The sequence below is a fragment of the Barbus barbus genome, assembly GCF_936440315.1.
Source record: "Barbus barbus genome assembly, chromosome: 28".
Taxonomy (NCBI): Eukaryota; Metazoa; Chordata; class Actinopteri; order Cypriniformes; family Cyprinidae; genus Barbus; species Barbus barbus.
In genome coordinates this window covers 17,321,742-17,345,304 of record NC_136756.1, presented here as the reverse complement: position 1 = coordinate 17,345,304, position 23,563 = coordinate 17,321,742, and the positions used below count along the sequence as shown (strand labels likewise).

Here is a 23,563-nt window from a genome sequence, read left to right as displayed (position 1 = left end):
TTGGCCCTGAACCCCCTACTACAGCCCCGGCGATAACTCGTCTTCACCCACTTCCTAAATCTCGCACGCTCTCTTTAAAGGGGCGGGGGTGCTGTCTCATGCTGCTCTACGATTGGTCGATTTCGACGTCCATCAGGTGTTGACGCTCTGGCTCGCTCTCGAACTCTGACCGCGCCCCCGAGGCTCAGCGGCTCGCGCGGCGGAGAAGGAGAGAGTGCGCGCCTCTTGAGGAGGCACCAACGGTCTGTTCTCACAGGAAAAAAAACGAGAATATTTCAGCTCATATATGGCGAAATTAGTCTTACTCGACGTCCAGACACATATCCATTCCGGACCGCGGCTCTGACAACGACAGGCGACGCGAATATCTGCAGCTCTCAGAGGTTTGGAGTTTACCGAGGGTTTTCGTAGCAGTTTCGTGTTTGGAGGCGCGCGAGTGCCGGTGTCGTCGTCTCCGTGGGTGCCGTTTCGTGCTTTTCGGTGACCGCTGACACTTGTCCCTGCTTCCGAAGACCAGAAAGCCTGTTCTGTCTCCCTCCTGTCCGGTTCACCCGGTTCCCTGTCAGCGCCGGGCCGCCTGCACACTCTCCCCGGCGCGGCCTCGCTCTTTCTCTTGCACCGGCGACGACACAGCTACCTGCCCGGTAGAGCCCGTTACCCACGCTCCTCTAAAACACCTGCTGTGTTTACAAAGACCAACAATACAGGGAGTTCTAGGAGAAAAAAAAAACTGAGAAGAGAGACGGGACTCGTGCGCTGGTGATATAGAAAGACGGAGCTGTCATATCAACAGTTCTCTGAATTTACATATCGTTATATTAAGTTTATTCTGTCTCGGGACTGGCTTATTTTCTCCTGCATATCCGTTATTAAGGTATTAGACAACAAAACGTCGCATTTAGAAACTAAACGCGCTTTGTGCAAAGGCAAGGCCTCGTCTGCTAACTCCGATAGCTGCGTCGCTAACTCTCAGCCTGGGTTTAATCTGCTTCTAATCTTATTAACTGCACCTTTTGACTCCTATCCATCGCTTTCTTTGTACCATACGACACAATAGAGGAGCGATTTTAATTTGAAGTCACTGGCTCAACGCACAGTACAGTATCCTTGTCAAGAGATCTGTTGAGCAGGAGGAGGAAACAGCGCTGTCAACCTTTATAATCTACTACTCGGCCTGATTAATTCCCACCTTGGGAAACAAACACCGAAGAATCTTATGTGTTGGGCTGGTTTCAGCTGACCTTTGCTACCAAAATTAACTAAGTCCCTCGCGAGATTTCTTGCGCTGCAACCCCGCTGCATGCACTGATACGGGGAAGACTTGATTTATATTTTTGTACCATAGTTCAGGAGCCATTTAGAACAGGGTCAGATATCTGCACAAACCTCCTACTACTGTTTAGACATGAGTATTGAGATTCCAGTCGGTCTTACGGAGCTGCTTCAAGGCTACACCGTGGAGGTGCTGCGCCAGAGGCCGCCGGACCTGGTGGAGTTTGCCGTGCAGTATTTCACCCGCCTGCGGAACACCAGGAGCCAGGACGGGTCCGGGGCCGCCGCCAAACCCGGGGGGAAGGGAGTGATGTTTGATGGAGAGCCGATGCAGACCGAGTCGAACGGCGACGAGGATGATGAGGACGATGACTCAGATTTTGAGCGTGAGTGCCTCTTTATTAAATGCGCTTTATTACACCCCCCGTAAAATAGATGATATTGCTGTTTGCGTTTGTTTTAGTGGATAGTGTGTTTGCACGGCTAACAAGGGTGTCAGGTTTCTCTTGTGATGGGTAACGTGTGGAATAGCCTCATCTAGGCTGTTTCCATGGCACTCGCTCGAGCTCTCATCCATGCGCTTGATTGACAAAGTGACAAGTGGCATCCCCGGTTACCCGCGATGCATGCAGAATTAAGAAGGGCTAGACTGCACGCTTAATGGATTTGCATTAATATTGATGCACTTTCGTTTTTGAATAGAGACGGATTGTGATTTGTGTGTGTGTGTGATCGGGCTGGCGATGTTAGCCCATTCGTGCTGTATGAATTGCTTGTATGAATGGATGCAGGCTGGCCATTGAGAATGCTACCAGGGATTTTTCATAATGGAGAGAGGTGCGCTCGCGCACATCAAAGCAGCGCCTCTTTCCTTTCATGTAGAGCAGGGCGAGCAGCTGCGCTTTCCTAGTGGAAACCAAGCTGATTTCACTGGCAGACATTTCTTAAATCAGCAGTTGTGAATTTATCCATTGAGAAAATTCTGGGCCGTGGAGAACAGAAGTGGTGCGGAAATGGATACAGGGATTAGTATGCATATTAGAACGTTCCCAAATCGATTAATCATATTTCATCAAGCCGCATAATATGCAATGCCTGCATATGATTGAGTGGATTATGGCTTGTTTACAATGATTGTTTTTAATATTTAGTCCTATAATTGTTTTCACAACCTTGTGCTAAATAGAATGGGGAAGTCCATGCCTATCTGTGTGCTAAATCTGATTTTAGATCATTTAGATGTGCACTTTCATCGGTCTCTTCTCACGTTCTAATATGCATACTTCACTACTATATAGTATACAAAAAGCAGTAGTAGAATGTCTGAATAAGCAACAGTAAGTACATTTACATGCATGGTTATATTCAGGCAGCTTTGTCCAAGTATACATGACACAATTTAAAGTCAAATGTTCAAAGGATTCGGTAGGACTAAAGCATTTACATGCAATAGTAAGAAGACAAATGTATCTATTACACAAACAGTTCTGAGTGAAACACTGCATTCACTGAGATTATGAGGTGTACAGCCAGTTTCATATTCATAGGAGCTGTTGGATTCGTAAAATTTAGAAATTAAAAAGGTGTACATCTGAGTGGCTCTTTTTTCTAGTGCAAGTGTAGTTAACAGTTGTTGTTGTTATTTGACAACACCCAAGAAGATTATTTTCACAGTTGTTGTAAGTACATCATTGGCCATTGAACATCTGGATGAAGGGACAGTGCCAAGATGGCAGATGTGCTATATTTGAGAATGTTTTCATATTTCAAATTCATGTTCATACAGCCCATTTGAATCAGACCCAACTTTATGAACATTCTGCTGGACCCGCCCCCTTCCATTTAACATAATTTATTGGACTCTCGGTTTTGATGCAAGTAAAAAAAAAAAAACTGTTCTTTATGAAGTACACTAACTCAGGGATTTGTTTAGTAAGGTTTTACCAGAAAATATATTTTTTAATCATATCAAATATAATTTTATCTGCTGTATGTTTGTTTTTTTGGCTTTATTTTGTGTTTGTAACTCTTGTATTATTCCAACTCAGCTTTTGCCATAACGATAGCTTTAGATGCTGACATAACAATAAAAATAAATAACTACTAGGCCTCTATTACTCATGTAAATCAGCTAATTTGCTCGTCAGCATATCCAATCAGAATAGTAGGTAGGGATGGGACGATACACCTACCTCCCGATTCGATACTATCACGATACTTGGGTGTCGATTCGATATGTATTGCAACATTTTTTTTTTTTTTACCCTTAAATGCATGAATGTTTCGCCAATCACTCTTACATGTTCGGGTCTTTAGCGACCCGGACCTATATATCCAGCACGGATGGATCTCTAACTGCTGCAATAGCAAAAAACTCTCTTGATGTTTTAAGAACAATTACAGAAATAAAGTATAAAATAAAGCATATTTCGTTACCTTTTGAAACTTAAAAAGATTCAGTTTGAGCAGATGATTTTCGCTGTCATGGTCAGAGCGCACTTCCACAGTACATTCAGCATCTGCCTCATATTTGCGATCTCAAACAAATTCTCAAAACGATAATTTTCAATGACTTCATATTCAATATTTTATATATATATTCAATATATATATGGGCGGAGAGAGAGAGGGAGAGAAATTGCAAGCTCGTAGACAGGAGTGTGTTCAGACGGCTCCGCACGGTTTCGAATCGCTCTCATGGTACTTTGATGTTAAACGCCGACCGGTCTGCACGGTGCTGCTTCAAACTGAATACGCCTCATCTCATGAGCTGGTCACACTTATGCTCACATCCGCATGTAAACTTGTCGTTGGTGTGGAACTTCTTAATCGTGAGTGAGGCAGACACAAAGTTTGCGATATGTAAAACAATATTGACTGTTTTTGCTCAAGTTCGCAGACGGAGTTTCAATCAAAGCCACAGCAGAACTGTTTTGTGTCTCCGAGCAACACAGCAGGGTTTCGTTACTGAATGAATCCATGTTTTTGAACGAATCAAGTGAGTCAATGATTGAGTAACCCATTCATAAAGACAGTAGTCACTTGACTCGTTTTTGAATGAATCAGCCGTTTAAATGAATGACTAATGACTCGCTCATTAAAACAGTCATTTACCGCCATCTACTGGTGCTTTGGTTTCATATTTAAAAGTATTGCATTTTTCCCAACCTTTTTTTACTTTTATGTTCAAAAATATTTAAAACATTAATCTTATTAAAATGATTTATGCATCTGAAATTTTGTGGTGTAAATGCATTTATGGCACCTCAGCTTCATCATACAGTCTGTGTAAATACATCTAATGCCTCCAGACCCCCCTACATGGGTTAAATTACGAACTATGTCACCTTTTTGACCTCTTGTGAGTTTGCAGGTATGGTATACCTTGAGGAAAAAAGATGCATTTCACATATTGAGTCATCAGATATGTAAATATAGTTGCTCTGAAAAAAATACTTACACGTTTACATACCTCAGGTCTTTAGCGACCTTATACACTTTTTACAAAAAAATAATCAGAAAACAGGCATTTTTTTTTATATTTTACTATTTCTTTCTTTTTATATTGTTTATAATAAATAGATTGAGGAATACTAAGAAAGTTGATGTCAAACTTTAAAAATGAAGGAGGGATAGGGTAGAGAATGATGCAATGGGTTGCTAAAGACCCGAGGTATGCATTTAAGGGTTAAAGAATTTCGATTCTACAAGTATTGCGATTCGATATTGCTGTTGCCATTTTTATTTTTTGTTTTTAACTCTAGACCATGGGAAAAAGTTGAATAATACATTTAATATACAGACTGTCACAATAATACAAGAAAACATCTTAGCAGTCATTTTTCCTGTCTTATTTCAGTTTTCAGTAAACATAAACAGCCACAAAAAGTCCAATAGAAAAATACTTTTTTGAAATGAAGTGCCCATCAAACTAGTTCACAAACTAGAGTCTGTGAAAGTTTTCTTTAACATCAAACTTAACTCGAAAGCCATTCTTTTAAATACTGGACTGTGTTAAATAAAATATATAGGCCGTGACCCACTTACCATATTATATATATATATATATATATATATATATATAAATAAATAATATGGTAATAATTTTGTTAAAAACAAAAACAAAGCAAATATATTTCACAAAAATTAAGACTGTTAACAATATGATTAATACTGAATAAACTGCCTATAAAGGTAAGGCTATTAAATGGCAGTCCCAAACTAGTTTTTACAATAATAAGTGTCATAACGATAGAATAATGACACTGACATTAAGCCTGTCAACATCTCATCTGACCGCAGATACTGAATCGGGACAGCGCGTTATTCTCAGGCACTCTTTATTTAAACTGCATCTGACAGAAGTGTCAACCGCCTTCATGCATGTCTTTTAAAATAAGTCTCGCATCAGAAAAACATAAAACATTTAGTTTTTTGTTGTCGATGTCGTTTCTTTGGCCGTAAACTCCGTGACCTATTTTTTCACCAGTTGAGAAACACATCGCCGTCTGCTGAAATTAAACAAGTAACTTTCCTCCGCCTAGTATATAAGCAAGGACTAAAATAAAGCAATGTATTTCATATTAATTAATATCGATTTTGGTATAAAAAAATCGAGGAACTAAGGAATCCAAAGCATCCTGGGGCACGGTTGAAGCATTAAGGACCATTCCACCTTGATCCTCCTTTCTTTGCGTCATGCTGTCAAGAAAACATCTGCACATCATCACTATTGGCCTGGCAATGTATCATGCAGGAAGTTTGGATAAATTTTACTTGCTCTTCTAGGCTTGCATATGCAAGTACTGTTGCTTTCTGTGAGAATTTAGATGTATGATTGGGCGAAGAGTAGGATCGAAGAATTGCTGTAAGTAGTTTCAGATGTTTTGCTAACTTCCGCCAGACTTAAAACTGAATTAGAACGCCACCCTTCAACCACATGGCCTCTGTACAAAACCCCAAACCTGAATGCATGAAATTATTGACAAGCAGCAAGCATTTCTGATAGATGCCTATAGCTGTTACAGACAATTTATGTCTGATATCTCTAAGACAAATTATTTAAAAAATTAAATTAAAACTTAAATGTATTAAATTTAGTTACTATTAGAAAAGATCTAATCAAAATTAAAGTGAAATGAATTGGAGTGTAATTAATGTGTAAAGTGCAAGTGCGTAGCTTGTGTGTTTTGTGTCCTCTGTGTGGAGGAGAGGGTACTCTTTGTTTTAAGCAGGATAAATAGAGTGGAATAGAGCAGTCTGCTGTTTTATGGACTCAGAGTCTCTACTCACACTACACAGCCACCTGCAGATACTCTAACAGTGAGTCAAAGAACCTGTTTGTGCTCCTCACCACTGCTGGGTTGCCTGTTGTCATTGTGATTTGTTAAGGTACAAGCTCTAATATTGTTATTGCATTATCTGAAACTCATTAGTGAGTGTGAACCTTTTTTCACATAACAGGAATATACAGAACTAAATCTTGAAAAAGGGAACTGTAATTTTTTTCAGGCAGTTAGCATGTCGTCATAACCATAGCTCAAAAGGTTTTTTGACCTTTACTGAGTCAAAACCCTGTTTTTGTGGTTTGTCAAGAATCTATAAAGCAGCTAAATAATTTGCGTTAAAATTGCTACCATTAAAGTAATATTAAGAATTGCTGCACTATATTTCGGTGCATGACACATACACACACATACAACTTTATGTACCTAAAGAAATATATAGTGCAACTAAAATTATATAATCCAGTGAATCAAAACCAGACCAACCAGTTAAGTCACCTATTTTACTACTTATATTTATATCAAGTAGCTACATGCGTATACAAGTACTGACTGGTTGGTCTTGTTTTGATTCACTGTACTTTTGGCTGTTTACTGTTTTCACTATAAGAATGTGAAAAATAATATTAAGAGCATTTGTACTCTTGTACATTTTTCACACTCAGTCTTAATCTTTATTTAGATTACAGAAAGAAAAAATGGAATAATACCTGTTTTTGTCTTTATTACAGGACCTGTCACATATTAGGAATGCACATGCTTTTTGTCTTTCAGAGTGCTTCAGTACCTGCTTTTTTTGTGTGTGTTTTGTATTGTGTTTTGTATGCCTGGGTGTATCTGTATGTGTTATTCTTTATGTTTGATAACAATCTAGACTTTAGCACTTCCTTTATATATCTATCAGCAAGAGGGTGACATACTACCTTGGCCTTGTTTATTCTTCCCACCCTGGTCGTTGATTTCAGAGGCAGCATCATAGTGTGGTTGTAAGAGCTTATGAAGTGTTATCTCAGTAGCCGGTTATAGACTTTAGGCAATTACATTATTTCTGCATTTTGAGTGCTTCACTGGTAGAAAATAAGTCGAGATGGAATTATATTGATTTAAGAGTTCAGACTGCTATATTACACTTACGGCATAATCCACCCATTCATAGAGCAGTGCACCAGAGCTGTTCCTTCTCAAGGCATCATGGGTAAGGCCAAGGGTTAAGCAGGATGTGGAAACCCTGCACATTATTGTCATTGTTGCCTACACTATTTTAGTCTCCAATTAAATCTAATCTTTAATGTCCTCTCTTTTTTCCCACTCAGCAGAGAGGGAAACATTGTTCTGATCCCGTTTTGCAAGACTTTAATAGCCAACACCACACACAAACACACAAGTTTTCTTTGTAAGATGTTTGCAGGTCAGTCTGATTAGTGGTGGCGGCTCAAGGAGAGGAGGTCATTGGGACAGGAGTGTAACCAACTGAAGGACTCCAATTGCGAAGTGTACACTTTGATTGGATGTGCTTTGACCTTCAGCTAGCACCACATAATACTGTATCAGCCAATCAGAGAGGAGTTGAAAGAACAGACCTTGTCCAGTCAGGGTGCAGATTAAGCAGATGGATGGCCTTGTCTAATCAGAGCCAGTGTTGACCTTGCCTCTAATGTTCGTATCATGCAGACACAAACACACTTTTGCAGATTAATTTGCAGCACTGAATGCTCACATATGCTTTTGTAAAGTTTACAGAAAGTGAAAGAAATTGGTATGTTTGAGTAAATAACTCAAGCAAATCTCTGTTGATCCATGCTCTCTCACTCTAAGTAACCCTCTGGCTGCCAGTAAGGGGTTAAATCCACATGCACAGAGCTAGACAGATCCACACTATCCACACTGCCTTATAAGGGCTAAAGGGAGGGAGAGAGAGAGAAAGACTGCAGAAAGATTGACAAAGTTTTTTGAGAGTGCAGGGAAAAGAGGGATATTGAGACATCAAAATTGATTGCTTACAGCAGGAAGGGGAGAGAGAGAAAATGCAGCCAGCTCTGTAGCATATTGGGATTTTGATTTTGTTGTCCAAACCCCTGACGAGCAAGAAATATTCATGAAAACACATTGCCTCAAACAAGGTGTTTTGTTGCATTATAAACTGGGGGGCTTGAATTGGTATGGTAACATTACATAGTGTAGAATGTTTTGTGCTTTTGCAAATGTGCATGAGTTTGACCAATTCGTTTGAGATTGTAGTATTGATTGGTAAGTGGGCCCAAATTTTGTGGGCCCTGAAATGTACCAACTTTTTTGTCAGTGTATAACCCACGTAGTTTTCAAATATTTTGTGCTGAATTTTTTGGAAGTATTGTGTGAAATATTTGCAATACAATGAACTAAATATTGATTTGTTATTGTTACCAATTTATTTTTATATTCATATAATATATTATTTTTTTTCCAAAAATGTGTAAAAAAGTAAATGTAAAATAATTGTTAATGTCATGAACACTACTGTTTAAAAGCTTGGGGTGAGAGTTTTTTCTTCCAAGGAAATTAATATTTCTATTAGTCAAGGATGCATGAAAATCGATATTTGAATGCCGACACTGAATACATTCATGATGTTACATAGGATTCATAAAAAAAGGTAGTATGGTTTCCACAAAAATATTAAGCAGCCAACTGTTTTCATCATTGATGATAATACAGAATGCCAAATCAGCATTTTAGAATAATTTCACAGAGATCATGTGACACCGAGGACTGGATTTTACTGTAAATTACTGAAAATTCATCTTTTTAACATCACCAAAATAAATCACATTTTAAAGTAGATTCAAATAAAAACAGTTGTAAAACTGTATCTTTGATCAAATAAATGCAGCTTTGGTGAGCATTAGAGACTACGTTCAAAAATCATTAAAAAAAACTTACACACCCTAATCTTTTCAACAGTGTACATCTTGTTTGATATTATTAAATTGAATTTAGTTTTTTTGTTTGTTTGTTTTGGCCATGTTGTTCTCTAAATATTGTTATAAACGTATGCATATTAGTATATGTGTGTGGCTATTAGCATTTTAGTATGGTTGTTTATGCATGTTGTGTGAGAGAAAGCACACAAGTGTTTTTAGTTTAGATGCTGACTCTCACATGATAAGTGATTTTAGCCGTACCATCACAGAGATCACACACACACATTCTGTTCACTTTTAAAATTACTAGTCTCTCTCTCATCCTCTGGCTAATATTTGCCAGCAGTGAGAGAGAATGAGAATGCTTCTGGTTCATGAGGATATCTAGAAAGACATGGAGAGAGATAAGAAGACAGACAGAACAACACTTAAGTTTTGCAGTTCTTTGCAACATTCTTTGCAGTGGTGTTTGTAGTCACTGCTCATACTTAAAGGTGATTTGAACAAACTCTTAAGGTCTCTGCACACTGAGTCCGAAATTTTCGCATGCGTTTTTTCGCATTCGCAATCTTAAAAATTCGTCACGCACAGAGACCTTGCACACTGAGTCCGATGCGTTTTAATTAATCCGTTGCGAAAAAAAATAGCAAAACTATACAAAATGTCTTCAAGCAGTGAGGATGATTTTGTTGTCCTCTCTCTTTTTAAAAAAAGAAAAAGGAAATATTGGGTCCATCCAATCCTTAGATTGCACAGAGAGGAAGGAGAGTTCCACCTCCTTATCAAAGAGCTGCGGGATTATCCCGAGAGATTCAAAGTTTATTTCAGGATGTCAGTACCTCAGTTTGATACTTTGCTAGCGATACTGAATCCACATATTAAAAAGAAGACCACCAATTTCCGTGAACCAATTTATCCTGAACAGAGACTGTCTGAGGTATGGATACGCCCACAGACACACACACACACACACACACACACACACACAACAAACTGCTGCATCGGAAAGGTGCGCGCCAGGCATAAAAAAAATAGGCTACAGCAGTTCTTTATATTCTGTATCTTTGTATTCCGCAATTTGTTTGTCATAAAGTGCGCTGTGCTGCAAGACGAAGTGTATTAATTTGTCTGACACTATTTTGGATTTTGGCTTTCGCTTGTACGGTGGCTCTGAATTGTCAAAACACCTTCTCAAAGCATCTCAAAATGCTTTATACGGATGCAAAAAACGCAAAAAATCGAACCCGATCCGAATTTTTTTTTGACGGACGAAAATTTCGGAGGCAGTGTGCAAATGTGATTGACAAAACGTGAGGTCGTATATATTTTTCAACGTGCGAAAATTTCGGACGAAAAATTCGGACTCAGTGTGCAATGGCCTTTAAAGTTAAACTATTAAACTGGCATGTTTGTACTTTTGACGTAAATGCTGACAGAAAAACTGAACATAGGATAAGTCGACGCTAGTTGCTGAAAATCAGAGCCAGTCTGTAGATTTCCTAAAAGTCATATAGAGTATAATGGTCAAAGACTTTTTTTTTTTTTAGGGTCAGACTATGAATCTGTCCAGTTGTCGAATATCAAACATTTTTGATTTTTTTCAGCCAAACATATTGCTTGCATTTGTCCTGTGTCTTCCAGAAACAATGTGCACTTCATTGCGAGTTAGTTGTGACAAAGACTATAGAATACCCAAGACGTGTCACTCGTTTAGTTTTGAATGGGGAAAAATGCAACAATTAATATGGCCGCTCAATCACCGGAAGCCCCACCTTCTGAATGAAAGAGCCAATCGCTAATCGGTAAAGTCAGCACGTCACTGCAGCTGCCGTTAGCAGTCCCGGGTTCTAAGACGCGTGCTCAGGACTGCTCATGCGCACTGGCTGATATAGCCTGAGAAATAAGAGTGACATGACTTGTCTTAAAGAGACATTGGTTGTGATCGGAGAGGCCTTTAAAGTCTGGTATTGGTGAAGGCCAGTTTTTCTCTGAGTATTTGCAAAGTGTATGATGCCTAACATTTTAACAGTGGTGTGGTGTATTCTAGCCTTAATGTTGATCTGGTGCTCAAGGAACATTCTTATTAATGTTGAAATCAGTTATGCACATTGGAAATCATTTAAGGATTCTTTGAATAGAAAGTTCAAAAGAATATAATTTACAAAAGATAATTTAAAACAATTGCCACGCCATTGTTGTCAAAAACAAGAAAAGTGCATGCAAGTATCGTTCTCTTTTGAAGCCATATGTTCTCTGTATTTGTGAGCTTGAAAATGTGGCAAGTCTAAAAAATGCAACTGCAAATGAAATATGAGAAGCATGGTGGAGGGAAAGATTTTCTGTAAATAACGTCTTCAATTACATGTCTGTTCCCCACACATGTCTAAGCCTCCTGAAGTCATATGATAGCCAAGTTATGTGGCCTTCTATGAAATTTTAAATCAGCTTTTTTTTTGTCCGTTCTGTTTGTGTATGTAAAAAAAAAACAAAAAAAAACAATATGGGCTCAAACTGACATGAGGCTGAGTAAAAGATGACAAAATTTGGTTTCCATGTGAACTACCCCTTTAATGATTCAAAATAAATTGACCGTGTATTCTTAGAAATATTGCACTCACCCATTTTTCTTTTCCTTTTCTTCCTTCCTGTGTCACTGTTTTTCTTTCCCCTTTTTTTCCCTCTCTCTCTCTGGTTGCCAAGAGAGTGAGTGGGTGTGTATTTGGGGGGATAGTTGTTAGAGCGATGAGGAGGTCTTCCTTGTATTTTGTTGTCATGGCAACTTTGGCCACTTGATATCCCCTACATGTGAGGTTGAAGCACCCCATCTCCTAATACTTCACGCGCTCATGCACACGCTCATTTCTTTGAGTGCTCTCACAACACAACCATGTATTAAGCCGACTTGTCTAGGCAACATGCACACACACAGTGTTAAGTAATTTGCAAAGAGGTGTAAATCTGAAAGCTTATGTGTGAAATACACACAATTCGATGGCATTTAACATGAGCGTGCATGCCATGCATTACATAATGTGTATTGTGTTGCAGGTTAATTATTAGCTGTATTAGCTAACATTAGGTGTTTATTGGTTATGAGCAGAACTTCTTGAGATACTAAAAAGGGACTGTGTATGTGAGAGAAAGATTATTGCTAGTTTTACACCAAAGAGTTAATGGACTGATGGATTGTAACAGTGCCATGAGAAAGGAGGAGAAGTGTGTGCAGACCTGCAGGGCTCCTGAGAGTCATGCTAGTGCAGTCAGCTGTGATCGTACACACATAATTGCAATCTCCTGAAACTGGTACAGCCTGTGGGACAGGCCTTTGACTGACCTTACCGAATATCTAACACGCCCACACAGTTACTGAAGGGCGCACGTAAGATCTGGAGACTGAATTTGATCGTTAACATTGTCTGTGAGTCTGCAGCTCTCAGAGTTTGAACAGTCATTAACTCTTTCTCTCTCTCTCTCGCTCTCTCTTTGTCTTTCTTTCTCTCTCTCCGCAGCTCCTCCCCCCAGCAGATTTAACCGGAGAGTGTCGGGTGAGTTCTGTTTGACGTCATTTCACTAATCATGTGGTTTAAAGTGTGTGTGTGTGAGTGAGTGTCAGATAAGTGCTCTGCCTTTCCGTCATTTCCCCTCGTGTTTGTTTTATAGTAATTACCCTTTCAACTGTGTTCCAGTAAAAAAAAATCCCCTTTCAACATACACATTCCTTTAATGTGGGATTTTTAGAGTCCCACGTCATCATATGAAGGAATCTGCATATGCTACCTGTAAAGTCATGTTTAACAGAATGTGAAGAATATTCTTTTTCATAAGTGAACATCCTGACTGTAGTTTTTAGTTATAATATCTATTTATTTATTTTTAAAATAAATCAGTTGTTTCTCCTTTTCATAGGGGTCGCTAAGATTTTTTTGAAAGATGTCTCTTATGCTCACCAAGGCTGCATTTGTTTGATCAGATTATAAAATTTAAATCGTTCCTGTGATGCAAAAGCTGAATTTTCAGCAGCCATTACTCCAGTCTTTAGTGTCCCATGATCCTTCAGAAATCATTCTAATATGCTGATTTAGTGCTTGAGAAACATTTACTATTATTATCATCAATGTGGAAAACAGTTGTGCTGCTTAATATTTTTGTAAAAACTGTTATACATTGTATTTCAGTATTCTTGATGAATCGTAAGTTCAAAAGAACGGCATTTATTTAAAAAAGTAAGCTTTTGTAACACTAAGTGCCTTTACTGTCACTTTTGATCAATTTAATGCCTCCTTGCTATATAACAGTATTACTGACCCCATACATTTGAACGTATGTGTATCAAATAAAATAAAATTTATAGATTTTATTCTCCTTCACAGCAAAGTATGAAGGTTTGCCATTATTTTCTTTTTAAGCTATTTTATTTATTGTAAAAAGCCAGTCTTTAAAAAATCAGATACAAAATGCAACAAAATATTTTATTAACCATGCTTTCTATGTTCCTTGAACAATATAAATTGGTACCGTCTTATTTTGGAGTCTCTGTCATTAAAACATTTGAAACCCACATCAAGAGTTTCTCACTTGCATGTGGCTTTATGACTTTTGTCAAGTAAATAGTAATTTATTTTTATAGTGTGTGCGGAGGCCTTTAACCCCGATGATGAGGAGGAAGACTCTGAGCCGAGAGTTGTCCATCCAAAAACAGATGAGCAGCGTTGTAGATTACAGGAGGCCTGCAAGGACATTCTGCTGTTCAAGGCTCTTGATCAGGTACACACACACACAGATATGAGGGCTATAAAACTGTAAACAGACGCCATCCAGGTTGTATCACTCCTGGACTCTGTTCAGGCCAGTCAGTCAGGTTTGGTTTGCATGTGCGACTGATCACATGTGCCTTACTTAAACTGCCACTGTCAATTCATCATGTTAGAGGAACATATTGTTTATTTAACGTATTGTTACTTGAACTGATTTGCATTGTTTATTTTCTGCTGATGTCATGTAGCACGTCTAAGTTGTGCTCTGGTCAGTGGATATAAATGTTATATGAAGTATTTGAAGGTTAACCAGAGCTTGTAATCGGGTTTCCAAAATGGGAATATTTGCATTACTTTGAATTTGTAACACTTGCAGATAAGAAAGTAATTGTATGTTATGTAGTAATATGATAATGATATTAAATTAATGATGTTATATATTATTTATATATTTATATATAATAATTATAAGTTATATCCTGGTTGGCTTGTCACCCAGCAAAAAAAACCCCAGATAAATTAGTGATGTTGACTAGGCTTACGTTTTATATTTAAATAATGTTTTAGCTGTGGTGCTTTCTAATGGTCGACAGATATATCGGCCAATATTTGGCATTTTTCAAATAAGATAAGTCAGATAAGTTTTTCTGTTTGGCCGATGTGTTCGAGGTGGGACTTTTATTTTGACGGCGCTGAGAGCGGCATTGCCTGAGCACACAGTGCTCACATTCTCCATCTAGATCGCTGTCATTGTTAACAGTTCTGTCTATACAGATAGAAGTCTGTTTAATAATCAGATAGAACTGTTAAACAAAGGAATTAAATGTATACAAAAAGTATTATAATGATTGCTTTTATATTATTAGTAACAAAGAGGAAAACATTATAATACTTTCTCGTTGCCAAAAGCATTCAGCAAATATGCATTTATATAATTTACACAAATCTTTGAATGACTAATGGACATTTAATTTCACAAACTTTGCAACCTTGCAATTCTGTTGTGAGATCTTGTGATGTGTGTATTTGTATCCTGCATGATCGCATGTGCTCTGCGTGATGGTCAGTCAGGAGGAAACACGTGATCAAGAAACGTTAAACTCATGATTTCAAACTATGCTGTGCTTAATGCATTTGTCCACTGTTATATCCATGTCATTTTCACTGTGTGCTGTATTTAAAATGACTGTTACCTTGGCTTTATTTGAACAATATGATTCCCAATACACACAAACTTCCCAGAAAACGGAGTGCTCTGTTAGTTAGTGTTTACTTGCTTTTTATTTATATTTTTATTAAATATTTATTTATTTGTGAAAAATACTTTATCTAAAGTATAAGTATGTTTATTTTACACATCTATTTTTTTTAATCCATTTTCAAATGATTTCAAATTTCTTAAATATTTATTAACATTAAATAAAATTATATCAGCCATCTATCGGCCTGCTTTTCAAGATATCGGCATCGGCTGTCAAAAAACTAATATCGGTCTACAACTAGTGCTTTCAATGGAGAGAATTACAATATAAAACTTAGCAGGGAGAAGATTCAACATGCTAAAAATCATGTAACATCAATATTTTGAGAAATTGAGTTTAGGTTCTCCCCCTTAAAAACTTAAATAATAAATTCACAAACTTCAGCCATAAATATCAGGATACTGACTGGTATTTTTGTGAAAGTACTTTTTTTCTGTCTGTCAAAGGACTTTCTCACATTCATTCTGCACTATTTTATTAAATGTTAGTCTATGTTCACATGCATGTGAACATCAATGCTGTTTTTTTCATCTTCATTCAGCATCTTGCACCATGAGTGTTGAATTTTTAAGATGGCGTGTCAAGATTAAAAGAATGTTGAAACCACTCGGTTTCATTTTGCTGCACTCTATCTAGCAGTCATGTGAACCCTAAGAAACGTGCCTGTTTTTAAAAATATGTCCAGTAGTTTTGTGTATCCCTACAGTGGATGTTAAATATGTACGATATGATCCAGAAATGCATTTCCTTCATCAGACTCTTTGTCTCTTTCTGGTATAGGAGCAATTTTCAGAGGTGCTGGACGCCATGTTTGAGGTTCTTGTGCAGCCACAAGATCACGTCATTGATCAGGGAGATGATGGAGATAACTTTTATGTAATCGAGAGGTATGTATTTTTATAAACTGTTCTGCCAGTGTGTGTCTGTGAAGGGCTGGTTTATGATAGTTTAACAAATTTGCATATATCTTTTGATTATTTTGAAAACTGATTCATCTCTCAGTTGTTTCCTCATTCATATTTTGAAAATCCCGCTTTTTAATTCCCGCATTTACTGCTACTGGATACTTTGTTACTGTTTCTTTATAAAAATACTTTTACTTTCACTACATACTGTAAGCACTTGTAATTGTTTAAATGTTTACATTAAAAGTTAAAGTAGCTATTACTTTTTAGTGACTTGCTGTTAGGAGAGTTTGTTGTTCAAATGGGCAACATTTATATTATTTTGAATTTATAACACCTGCAGATTTGAATTTAACAATAGTATTATGCTAATCTTGCATTATATCAGTAATATAATATCCTCTGTCCAGATGAAAAGCACCTCTTAACCACATGGAGCAGCACTTCACCTGGCACCTTGGCCATGCAAAACTATATATGGTTATAACCTTCTTTGAAGTGGGCCTTTTTCACTACTGTAAAGTGGTGAATGTTTTTTGTGCACAGACACAGTTATTTGATATTGCCATTCAATTATTTGCATTAGGGATTTTATTGATTATAGCAGCCGTAATCATGATGTGACTCAATTTGGATTCAATAAAGGAACTGAGAGGTTTCAGGAAGCAATTTATGTGAATTTATTCCTATTCATTGTTTATCACAAACCATAACAGTATTCTTCATATTGATCGTCAAAACCTATAGGTCAGAATATCCGAATGAAGTGTAGTAACTACACAGTCACTACCACAACTGTAACTGAATATATGTTTGTTGTGTATTTGCAGGGGTGTGTATGATATTGTGGTACTGAAGGATGGTGTGGGCTGCTGTGTGGGTCAGTATGATAATAAGGGCAGTTTCGGAGAATTGGCCCTCATGTACAACACTCCACGTGCTGCAACCATCATTGCTAAAGAGGAGGGAGCCCTTTGGGGACTGGTGAGTGCTGAGAGAGCAAGTGAGCTGACAGCAAACCCTGTTGACATAGTGTTCTGTAACAGCACCACCTTGTGGACATGTGGTTGAAATGCTGAATGACTGTAGCTTCACTTTCACAAAGCAGCAATTTTATTGTACATGCAACAAATATGAAGATTGAAAGAGTGTCACAAGAATAATTTCAGTATGTGTGTTTCAGGATCGAGCAACGTTCCGAAGACTCGTAGTGAAAAATAATGCGAAGAAGAGAAGGATGTATGAACGCTTTATCGAGTCTGTTCCACTGCTCAAATCACTGGAGGTGAGAAAATTATTGTACATTTATTCTATTGCCAGACATGTTTTTAGTGGTTCTGTGAAAGAGTGTCAGGTAACACTGAAGAAAAACCTTAGGATGATGTGACCTGAAGAGATGCATATTACACCACTAACGAAATGATAAAATACTTACCCATCTTTCTATCTCATAGATTTCTGAAAGGATGAAGATTGTTGATGTGCTGGGTGTAAAATCATTTCATGATGGAGAGCGGATCATTATGCAGGTGAACTTTACAGTTGCCCTAAAAAGTAGTTTTTGAAAGTGAATTAATGTCATTGGACATCAACATAGTGTTATTTATTTTAAATACTACACATTTCAAACGAAAGGTAGGTTTCAAAGGTAAAATAATAGGTATGCTATTCAAAATTATGACAAAGTATTGTGACACTGTCTGGTTGTCAAATGTTAAAGGAACATTTTCCAAGTTATTGTGATAACCTCAATCTTTTGTTATTCTGCTAGAACACCTGTGTCAAAATTAATAATTCATAACTAATTTGAATTTCATACAGTGCTCTCACGAAAAGCTATATATGGACATAGCAAATGTCTGAATCATTGAGCAAATTTGAATAATTGTTTATATATATATATATATATAGAGAGAGAGGGAGAGATAGTTTATTTGCAAGAACCGATAAATGCCACTTTAAAAAAATGAGCTGATTGCCGTGCATTAAGGTGCGTTCACGCCATATCGTAATAACCGTAATTATGAGATACCAACTTGTAAAAAGCGTTCACGTCCTTGTAGAACTCGTAATTACAACTTGTGAACTGGGAGTTTTCTAAGAGCTACTATTACTGCTCTAAAAAAAGGAGAAAATGGATACATTTATAGATACTATAATGTACTATAATATAAAAACATTATGTAAGTGTTCATACTGTTATTATTTTGTTGTAGTTGTTTAGGTTATCAATAACACAATTATCGCTGTCATTAATAACAAACAAATAAACAAATGGTTAGTAATTATTTTTACCTGACACGCTTTGTGTTCTGCAATATTTAGCAGCATACAAATGTAATGTTATGTGTTTTACAGCTGCCAGTAACATTCACACGGTCGCGGGTTCATTTTGTTGACTGTCGCTATAGAAACGGATAATCCCCAATCGAGGACGTGAACAGCACCGAGTTAAACGTCACGTGTTGTCATCTCGGAATTATGGTAATTACGACATGGCGTGAATGCAGCATTATTCTCCACATATAGCGTGATCTGAACCCTAAACACGTTTTGTCAGGAAAGCTGGTGTTTTCCACTTTCAAGGCATCACGAGTTCACGTTTTACTGCAGAAGCCGACAAGTGCTTTTGTTTGTGAACAGAAGCCGATAAGTCCATTTTAGCGAATCAGCGTGCTGTATTCAGGTCAGGTGACAAGGCTACTTTCACTTTGAAATGACGTGCTAGCTGAGAGGAGTATCGTCAAAGCTGACTAAAAGTGATCGAGGATAGATAGTTTTGACGAATTTGATGAACCTGTGATATGTTCTTCAGGGCCGAAAAAGGAAAACAAAAGCTGAAACTTTTTCACGGAATCTTGCAAAAGCAGCGCATTACAATGGTGACGGAAAACCTCTGTGTATTTTGCGTAATTGCAACCATACAGTTTATGATAACAACAATGTTTGTCAGGCATCTACATTGTCATCTGAGGAGATTACAAAGATTAAATGAATGTTTTTTTTTTTAACTCTAAAACATGAAATGTGGAGTTATATGCTTTTGCCAAAAAATGACTGTTGGAGTTATCTGCTTTTGCTATAAAACAAACAATTAATATGTAAAAAAAATACTTCCAATGAACTTTAATTTTGTAAATTACCTGTATTTAAGTTATTATTCCTTAATCAAAACAACCCAACTGCAGTTTGATTGATATTACCTGAAATGCACAGTAAAAAAAAAGGTGATTTCTGAAAATAAATAAAAATGGACTTATCGGTTTTTGCAAATGAACTCTTCATATATATATATATATATATATATATATATATATATATATATATATATATATATATATATATATATATGTGTGTGTGTATATATGTGTATATATATATGTAATATGTATATGTATGTATATAATATGTATGTATATGTATGTATGTGTATATATATATATATATATATATATATATATATATATATATATATATATATATATATATATATGTATATATGTATATGTGTATATATATGTATATGTGTGTGTGTGTGTGTGTGTATATGTAAATTATCCCCCAGCCCTGAACTGATTAATGAGAACTTGAGCATTAATATTAACGTTTTCTGTAAAGCTGCTTTGAAACAAAACGAAAAAAATGTGCTTAGCAAAATAAAAATGATTTCATACATCTACTAAAAATTACCAGAAATTTTATTTTCAAGAATGGCATATACTGCTTTGTATTATCTAGTGCCACTGTGCATTTACCTCTATACATATAAGATGCGTTTAGTTTGAGTCCGTGGATGGTGCCATTGAGAATCTTGCTATCCTCTGTTTAGCTCTCACACACACGAGCAGCTACAGCGTGTCTGAAAGAACCAACAGACACACAGCAGGTGTAATCATAGAGCAGAACTGAAGATCAGAACTCTGACTGATGCTATTGTATCATTAATCATTACTATCATGGGCTGCTCTATTACCAGGGCGATAAGGCTAATTGCTTCTACGTTGTGGAGTCTGGAGAGGTGAAGATTATGATGAAGAGCAAGGTGAGTTCCTTTATCTTTCTTTCTCTTGCATTGTGTTAAATTACACCTTTTAAACCCCTTTAATGTGCTGAAAAATGTTCAGATGTTCCTTTTCAGATTTTATTTTTTATTAAATTAAATACTTTCAGTCCCAGATTAAAATCTAGATACAGCCATACATAGACTGTTTCTCTTCAAAAACCTGTGAATCACAAATAGAGTTTTGCTCTTGTTTAGGGTGGGACTATATGTTTGGCTTCCAATTATTTTTGCATTGTTAAATTTTTTAATTTTGTCCCAAATTTAAATGTTCTCTCAGACAAAAGCAGACAGACAGGATAACGCTGAGGTGGAGATCGCTCGCTGTAGTAGAGGGCAGTATTTCGGAGAACTTGCTCTCGTTACTAATAAACCACGTGCAGCCTCAGCCTATGCTATAGGTGACGTCAAGTGCTTGGGTAAGTTTCTCTGAGTCCGTTTCAGTTACAAATGTGCACCGTGTGCTCCAACAATGTCACATGACTGATATTTGTGTTTTAGTGATCGACATACAAGCCTTCGAGCGTTTGCTGGGGCCCTGCAAAGAGATCATGAAGAGGAATATCGCCCACTATGAGGAGCAGCTGGTGGCTCTGTTTGGATCCAGTGTGGACCTGAGGGACTGAGACAGACTGGCCGTGCCTTACACACACACACACACACACACACACACGCGCTATACAACACGACACATGGATTATACACTCCCAAAACATTTTGTAGGCACACATTCCTTTTTATGTGCACTCATTCTTCAGCCAACACGCTCACTCTTTCAAATCATACCTCACACAAACACATGCCTGATATCATTGCGTCAGCTGCTCAGTACGAAATAGAAACATTACCAGCTCAACTGCTGTGACCCTGAACCAACCACAGCCTGGAGAGGACATACGCGCACACACAAACACACACATTCACTTACACCAAAAATTCCCAGCCAAGGACCCATCCTTTCTCATGGTCACTTGCAGTCACAACAAAGAAAAGAGAAAAAGAGACAAGATAAAAGAATCTGTTTAAACAAGAAAAAAAGTTGATATCTTTCAATAAAAAAAATGCAAAAAATCGTAAAAATTTAACATTTTAGAGCATTTTATGATAATGCAAAGCTTTGATAAACTTGTTTAAATATGACCTGTTTTCTTTCCCTGCTGTTGGTGCATAAAAGTTTTTGGTGGTATCCACAGTGACTGATTTTTCTCACTTAAACTCCACATGTTGTATTGATTAATGTATTACTATTATTATCATTATTATTATTATTACAAATTATTTTTATTGAAGGTTGACTCGCTGTTACACCACCCCCAAATTGGAGGATGCGAGGCCGAATCTAGTGCAAATGTTTCCCTTTAGTCTTTCTGAATGAGTCGTCCTGAAAAATAAAGCAGACATTTTGGTAACCTGCTGGGACTCTTAAGCTGCGAAAGTGTGTGTGCGTGTGTGTGTTGGAAGGCGCGGTCTGTAATTACAGGAACAGTGCCATTTAAATGTCAGGAATCAGTTTTGTGTTTGTAATTTTTGAATGGAGACACCAGTGTTTTGGAATGGAGTGTTATTTTTCTTTTTCCTGGGGGGGCGTTAGTTGGTTATCATCATTGAGTGTTGGCTAGTTTCGGCATTTACAGATTGTACTTTTAATAAACTTTGGATAAATCAGGGTGTCTGCTTTTATTTGGGGATTTAGTTTTTCTTGAGGGAGAGGGTGTGGAGTGGAGTATTCTGAAACGCCTTTCATGGTTATCAATTCTTTGATGCAAGATGTCTACTAAAAATTCAGTCTACAAATTGCATTTAATGACTGGCAAAACTGGTCGTGGGCCAGGCATTTTGGATATTTTTGGATACACTATCCTTTATTGCATTTGGGAGGAAATTAAATATTTAAGTAAACAGTGAAGCTTTTCCATTTTGATTTTATAATTAATGAATCATTATTATTCCCTCCTAGACTGTGTATAGCTAAAGTTCACATCACCTGTCACCAGATGAGACATGAACTAGACATGAAAATGATTAGTCATGTAAATTAATCTTTGCAGTCCTGGCCATTGGCAATATTTGGTCATTAAACTAGTTCTGAGATTCTTCTGGAGATTTGAGAAGAGTCTACTCTAAATGCCGTATTTATGTCATACATTGTAGTTGTTATATCAATGAAAAAAATGTTGAAGGAAATGTACCTCTATTGATTATTTACTTTTCCCCACAATTACCTGAGGGTAAAACATTAAATTGTGTTTTGCGTTTTCTTAAATCTTTTGCCAGTTCTGAGACACTGCTTGGCATTCCTGTCCTTTTCTTAGCAAAATGCACTTGTCACAATTCATTTGGAATTTCTGTATTACTTTTGCTATTATGTTCACAAACACCTGTTTGGTTTTTAACCCTCTGGTTGTGTTCGGGTCAAATTGACAAGAATTTTTTTTTCTTTTTCCTGAAAATACTAGTTAACGTTATCGCATTGGACTCAAACTTACTGACTTTGCGCACATAGGGTACAAGTATTTCTCATAAATTTTTTTAGAATTTTCGTAATTTTTTGTGGGTTTTATTTCACCTAGTCACACTCGTTGTGTTCCCGGTCAAAAATGACCGGACTCCGAACAACTGCTTATAAATCTGTCATTATGCTATATTATCACTAAATATTGGATTCATTCTTTTTGTCAACTTGTTTTCTTTCATTTAGGACTGGTTTTGTGTTTCTATTTGCTTCTGTTTAATCGTAGGCCTCATTTATCCGAGAGTAGGCACCTAATTTTTTGAGTGAAAAAATTATTTTTTATGAATAATTTTCACAATATTAAACAAAAAATTATAAAAATTTGCACTGTTTCTCACACTAGTGTACTTTAATGTTTAATCAGGAAGTTTGCTTTTAAATGCTTTTATTTTGTACAAAATTGCAAAAAGTCACACTCGTGGTGTTCCCGGTCAAAAATGACCGGACTCCAAACAACTGCTTATAAATCTGTCAATATGCTATATTATCACCAAATATTGGATTCAATCTTTTTGTCAACTTGTTTTCTTTCATTTAGGACTGGTTTTGTGTTTCTATTTGCATCCGATTAATCGTAGGCCTCATTTATCTGAAAGTAGGCACCTAATGTTTT

General features: G+C 37.0%; 1 protein-coding gene across 1 annotated transcript; it reads left to right on the top strand.

The window, feature by feature from the left end:
- The first annotated feature begins 176 nt into the window (after positions 1-176).
- LOC306848521 (cAMP-dependent protein kinase type II-alpha regulatory subunit-like) lies at positions 177-22,103 on the top strand. The gene is made up of 10 exons (XM_079383123.1): positions 177-1,658; positions 12,967-13,002; positions 14,085-14,221; positions 16,254-16,360; positions 17,209-17,362; positions 17,562-17,663; positions 17,833-17,907; positions 20,355-20,420; positions 20,719-20,857; positions 20,940-22,103. Exons 1-10 carry the CDS (start codon positions 1,406-1,408, stop codon positions 21,062-21,064), a joined length of 1,194 nt encoding a protein of 397 aa, XP_079239249.1. The 5' UTR covers positions 177-1,405; the 3' UTR covers positions 21,065-22,103.
- Positions 22,104-23,563: the final 1,460 nt, after the last annotated feature.